At 27.1% G+C, this 6,784-nt stretch overlaps 1 protein-coding gene across 1 annotated transcript in view; it reads left to right on the top strand.

The window, feature by feature from the left end:
• The first annotated feature begins 5,559 nt into the window (after positions 1-5,559).
• The window catches only part of LOC110028888 (tRNA dimethylallyltransferase 2), a 9,998-nt gene continuing 8,773 nt past the window's right edge, over positions 5,560-6,784 (top strand). The window contains exons 1-5 of the mRNA XM_020730931.1: positions 5,560-5,874; positions 5,955-6,034; positions 6,121-6,189; positions 6,283-6,364; positions 6,442-6,536. Coding sequence (XP_020586590.1) covers positions 5,580-5,874; positions 5,955-6,034; positions 6,121-6,189; positions 6,283-6,364; positions 6,442-6,536 — 621 coding nt within the window. The 5' untranslated portion in view covers positions 5,560-5,579. The remainder of the gene's footprint in view (positions 5,875-5,954; positions 6,035-6,120; positions 6,190-6,282; positions 6,365-6,441; positions 6,537-6,784) is intronic.

The raw sequence follows: 6,784 nt of genomic DNA, 5'->3' as shown, positions 1-6,784 counted from the left end.
AAAAAAGAAATTGAGGTTCTTAGACAAACTATATCATCTAAAATTGACATTTGCAATTCAAGTTCTCAACAATTGCACATCACCCTTTAATTTAAAATTAAATTTATTTTTACACATTTCTATATCTTTGAATATAATATTCAAAAGAGATATTTATTCTAACAATCAATTATTTGATTTATGTTCTTGTAAAAATCAATCAACATGGCTCTACAAGGATATTGATACTTATTTCATCTTCAAGATGCAGTGATTAGAGAAACTATTATCCGATTCAAACAAGATTTCAATTAAGTTTACACAATGTCTGATCATGATTTAAACAATGTCACAACAAGACCTAAACATCCATGAACCAAGTTTAAATAACATACAAGTAGGTTTTTCACATTGTTTGAACATTATTCAAAACATATCTTTGATCCTCAATCATGTTTTGTGCAAAGTATTATCAAAATGACCCAAAATTGATTGCTCCAATTCATTTTGGAGATGTAAAACATTCAAACATTAAAAGATATACAAATGATTGTTGAAGTTCTTGAAGTCCAATTATTTTGTGTAGTTCAACTTTATCATCACAGTCCTCTTACCCCATCGAAAAAAATGTCGAGTGGAACGATAACGAGATTAACAATAAAGGATGTCCAAAAAAATCAGGAGGTGTTAGGAGGGAGATACTTAGTAATTTCAATAGGTTATACTTGGATAGAGAGACATGTATATTATGGATATTTGCATCCAAAATAGAGGTTTAGCCATGTTGTTCTAAATAAAAACAAGAAGATTTATGTGTATTACATATAATTCTTATGCATTTATTTACAAAACCCTGAAATATATCACCCTATTAGTTGATTCAGATCAAATTAAAGGTATGAAATAATGTATTTCCCTTAGGATGAATTAGTGTTAATGATATTTTTTTATTTAATTAAGAGATAAAGTGTTATATAATTAAATATAAAAAAAATACATGTTATATATACAAGTAAATAAGTATTAAGTGATATGTAGATGAATCCTCAATAAAAAAATATTGAATTTATGTTCATTAAAATATGAATAACATGTGGTATATAAAGTTAAAATTAAAAAGAAAAATATACATATATTAAATTAAAATCGGACGACTTTTGAGTTGTATTTATAAAAAAAAATTTAAATAAAAATTTAATTTGTATAGAAATTTTTAAGAAAAGTAAATTATTTAACAAGTTGTTGACTAGCTTTTTTTTAAAGCAGCCCAAAAATTGGGCGGGAGAATGACTTTGTATAGTTGTGCTCCTTGTTTATATTTTTAATATTTTCTATGCTATTTTATATCTTTATATTTTTAGAAATTTAGCAATTAGTTGGAGTTGAGTGAGGCAACCCATGGGGAAATATTATTGATGCTTTCTATGTTTGGCCAGATCAACTCATCCCACCATGCTTTGCTCTCCTTTTACCCTTCTTGCCACATATTATTCTATTTGATTGACCACATTTCATGTCTGTGACATTGTCTCCCTCTCCCCCTCCCCCTCCCCCTGTGTCCTTCAAAGCTCTCATATCATCCTCCACCATAATGAAACTCCTAAAGTAAAATGCAATTGAACTCTTAGATGCGAAGAGAGTTTGGCATTTACAAATAGCATTGTTGCATTGCACCACTTTGAATCTAGGAACTATGTGTAATATTAAATAGAATCCTATGATTGAAAGCCACCTATAGCCAGAGTCATGTCTTAAATTGGTAGGAGTCACATCTGGAATTCTATATGCTTGGTGCAAGATTTTGGATTTAGAGCATTGACGAGAACATCAACTACTTAAGCATGAGAGATTATGGAACTTTTTAAGCAAAATCAAACTATTGAAGATTGAGGCACCTTATGTTGTAATAGTTGAAATTTTATCAAAAACTCTAAAATCAAGTCTCTTGTGCATAAGAACTCCTAAGAATGATGACTTCTTGAATCTATGAGAATCACATGTAAAATCATATATGTCTTGTAAATGATTATAGATTAAGAGCACTAACGATGCAAAAAAATTTTAAGTGAAGAAGATTGTGAAATTCATGAATTAAAATGAAATTGAACTGTTCGACATTGAGGAGCCTTATGGTATAAGGATTGGACTTTCATCAAAACTCTAAAATCAATTATGCCCACACAGGAGCACTCATATGATGGATGAGCTTCCGGGAAGTTATACATATGAGATAAGAAAAACACAAGAGCATTAGGCTAATGCGAACAATATCTCAATAAATGAGAGTTTAGGCCATTACAACCCCAACTCCCTTATTGTGCCTTCCCATCATTCATGCCACTTGATAATAGTGATTTGAAAAAGGTTGCAACACTAAGGATTTGGGCACAGTCTTCATCTATTATTTAGATATTTTATACTAATTATTATTTTTGTTTCTTTTATCTTCATGTGTAGTAAAATTTTTTTATTAATTTATTATTTGTTATTAATCATTCTTTTAATTATTCATCTATTTTTATTCAGTAATTATAATATATGTTTTCGACGCCTACTCATTCATATTTTCGATTCATTTAAGGTTCTATTAATTATAAGGTTCTATATATTGCATGTTGAAAAATATATAGAAAAAAGAGTGATAATTTTTTATATTAACATTGCAAAAAATCATATATACACGTATATAATGAAAATTTAATGTATAAAGATTATCGAAGTAAGCTTGTTCCATCAACTAATGAAATTTGTATTATAAAGTACGAAATGATTGGCCTGTCATACCATCAATGAAATACATAATGCTAAAGAAGCGATGAAATGTGATTATTAAAAATTTATATATTAATGATGCTAGAGGATCCTTTTATTATAAGACAATATTATAAATATAAATAAATAAATATATATATATATATATATATATAATGAAATATGTTTAAAATATTTTTTTTGAACTAAAATTGACATTTGCAATTCAAGTTCTCAACAATTGCACATCACCCTTTAATTTAAAATTAAATTTATTTTTACACATTTCTATATCTTTGAATATAATATTCAAAAGAGATATTTATTCTAACAATCAATTATTTGATTTATGTTCTTGTAAAAATCAATCAACATGGCTCTACAAGGATATTGATACTTATTTCATCTTCAAGATGCAGTGATTAGAGAAACTATTATCCGATTCAAACAAGATTTCAATTAAGTTTACACAATGTCTGATCATGATTTAAACAATGTCAGAACAAGACCTAAACATCCATGAACCAAGTTTAAATAACATACAAGTAGGTTTTTCACATTGTTTGAACATTATTCAAAACATATCTTTGATCCTCAATCATGTTTTGTGCAAAGTATTATCAAAATGACCCAAAATTGATTGCTCCAATTCATTTTGGAGACGTAAAACATTCAAACATTAAAAGATATACAAATGATTGTTGAAGTTGTTGAAGTCCAATTATTTTGTGTAGTTCAACTTTATCATCACAGTCCTCTTACCCCCATCAAAAGAAATGTCGAGTGGAACGATAACGAGATTAGCAATAAAGGATGCCCAAAAAAATCAGGAGGAGTTAGGAGGGAGATACTTAGTAATTTCAATAGGTTATACTTGGATAGATAGACATGTATATTAATGATATTTGCATCCAAAATAGAGGTTTAGCCATATTGTTCTAAATAAAAACAAGAAAATTTATGTATATTACATATAATTCTTATGCATTTATTTACAGGAATTAATGTATTTCACTTTAGATGAATTAGTGTTAGTGATATTTTTTATTTAATTAAGAGATAAAGTGTTATATAATTAAATATAAAAAATTATATGTTATATATACAAGTAAATAAGTATTAAGTGATATGTAGATGAATCCTCAATAAAAAATATTGAATTTATGTTCATTAAAATATGAATAACATGTGGTATATAAAGTTAAAATAAAAAAAATATATATATACATATGTTAAATTAAAATTGGACGACTTTTGAAAAGTTGTATTTATAAAAAAATTTTAAATAAAAAATTAAATTTTTATAGAAATTTTTAAGAAAAATAGATTTTTTTTAAAGCCGCCCAAAAATTGGGCAGAAGAATGACTTTGTATAGTTGCGCCCCTTGGTTATATTTTTAATATTTTTTATGCTATTTTGTATCTTTATACTTTTAGAAATTTAATTTTTATTTAGTTTGGCCCTTTTTAAATATTTTTAAAATTCATTATTTTAAGTGTTGAAGTAAAATATTTATTTTTAGTATATAGATACATACATGATATTTTTTTATTTAATTAAGAGATAAAGTGTTATATAATTAAATATAAAAAAATTATATGTTATATATACAAGTAAATAAGTATTAAGTGATATGTAGATAAATCCTCAATAAAAAAATATTGAATTTATGTTCATTAAAATATGAATAACATGTGGTATATAAAGTTAAAATTAAAAAGAAAAATATACATATATTAAATTAAAATTGGACGACTTTTGAAAAGTTGTATTTATTAAAAAAAATTTAAATAAAAATTTAATTTATATAGAAATTTTTAAGAAAAGTAGATTATTTAACAAGTTGTTGACTAGATTTTTTTTAAAGCAGCCCAAAAATTGGGTGGGAGAATGACTTTGTATAGTTGCGCTCCTTGTTTATATTTTTAATATTTTTTATGCTATTTTATATCTTTATATTTTTAGAAATTTAATTTTTATTTAGTTTGGCCCTTTTTAAATATTTTTAAAATTCATTATTTTAAGTGTTGAAGTAAAATATTTATTTTTAGTATATAAATACATACATACAATTCATTTTATGACATTTATAAAGCAATTAAAAAATAAATCACATCACACTTATTTTGAAAAAAAAAATCTTAGGGAAAAATTAAATAATTTAGAAGTTGTTATTACTAAAAAGTTTTAATCAAGATTTTTGATTCATTTTGCTTTATTTTCTTATATATTATAAATGTGTAAGGACTAGAATCATCACAGATTTTTTATAAAATTTATTTTAATTTTTTTACATATATACATATATATAAAGAGAGAGAGAGAGAGATGTTAGGTATTGTGGAGCTCGGTTCACTTCCTGATTGGTCAGTCTTGCCTTCTGCTCTAGTTTCCAAGTTAAAACATATATTTTAAAAGTAGATAATAATTACTTGTAAAAAATAAATATATTTTTTTAAGTTTTCATTAATTTTTTATATTCTAGTTTAATACATAAAAATGGTTTATTTTAATTTAATATAAATTTCAAATATATATAAAAAATTAGAGAAATTGCATAAAAATAATTATTAAATTTTTTATTAAAAATAATCTTTAACTTCTTTAATTTATGCTAAAAAAAATTAATGAAAATTTACCTTTTTTATGTTTTATAATAATCATAAAATAAATCAATTTTCTTACAAAATTTATATAATTACAAAATAATTTTCCAAACCATTTTAATTCAACACTTTTAAAAAAATGCAATTTATAAATATTTAAAAAGTATATATATTTTTTAAATAGGACCCTCAACAAACCGAACCTAGCAAGTCTACCGCTCTCCTGCAAATTTCCGGAAGCCATGTCGAAGGAACCATTCCACCCTGCTCCTTCAGGCTCTGAACCTCACTCAAGCCCGCCCGCTGGATTACGAGATGCAGAAGGCCGCGGCGGCGATGATGCGAAGCAGGTGGAGAAGACGAATGCGAACAAGAAAGTGTTGGTTATCATGGGTGCGACTGGTGCCGGTAAATCACGGCTCGGCATTGACCTCGCCGAACACTTCACAGGCGTCGAAATCATCAACGCTGATTCCATGCAGGTATACCGAGGTCTCGACATTCTTACCAACAAAGTCCCCATTTCCGAGCGCAAAGGTCTCTCCCTTCATCATATAGTTCAAGAAATTTGGCCCCCTCAATTCTTTTGATATGCAGTGTTCCGAAAACTGTTACAGGCGTTCCTCATCATCTCCTCGGTACCTTTGAAGAATCCATGGAGTTTACATCCAGAGATTTTCGTGATGCCGCCATTCCTGTCAGTCTTGGTTTATCTCTTATGTAGGTCATTTGTTTGATCCGGCTGGACTGATGTATTATTTTTACTGTAATTTTTGTGCATAGATTATAGATGATATACTATCACGTGGTTGCCTTCCTGTAATTGTTGGGGGTACGAATTACTACATACAGGTTTTTGTCCTAACACTTCTGTATTCTTCGCATTCAAAGGTTATGGATTTTTTTTCTATTTATCCCTAAGCTTATGTTATTTGTTATGTGTAGGCTCTTGTGAGTCCTTTTCTTGTTGATGATGTGGTGGAAGATATGGGCGAATGTTTTAAGAATTCTTTATTTTGCGACATAGGTGACAAAAAAAGACAGTTTGATTTTTTTTCCTCTTTTATCTGTTTAATGTTTTTGCTAACTTTATTTGTTGATTAGATCTAAACAGCATTAGTTCGTCTTCTTCCTATGAACTTCTCAAGGAGATTGATCTGATTGCAGCTAGTAGGATCCACCCAAATGATCATAGAAAAGTAAGATATTTGGTTACTTTCTGTTCATCTTTCTGTCAAATTCTTAATTATAGTGTTTACCATGGATTATTTTTTATGTATAAAAGAAAAAGAAACTGATCAAGTAGCTTCAACCAACGATCCAACTAAAATTAGTATTTTATTCATCGACATTGTAAATTGTATGACCAGAATATTCCTCTTTTTGTGATATGGAATTGAGATTTTGTCAATGAAAAACCTTTTCTTTAGCTTTAGATGGAGAAGGA

This window comes from Phalaenopsis equestris, unplaced genomic scaffold (genome assembly GCF_001263595.1).
Source record: "Phalaenopsis equestris unplaced genomic scaffold, ASM126359v1 Scaffold000536, whole genome shotgun sequence".
Taxonomy (NCBI): domain Eukaryota; kingdom Viridiplantae; phylum Streptophyta; class Magnoliopsida; order Asparagales; family Orchidaceae; genus Phalaenopsis; species Phalaenopsis equestris.
This window is presented reverse-complemented; position numbering and strand designations above follow the sequence as displayed.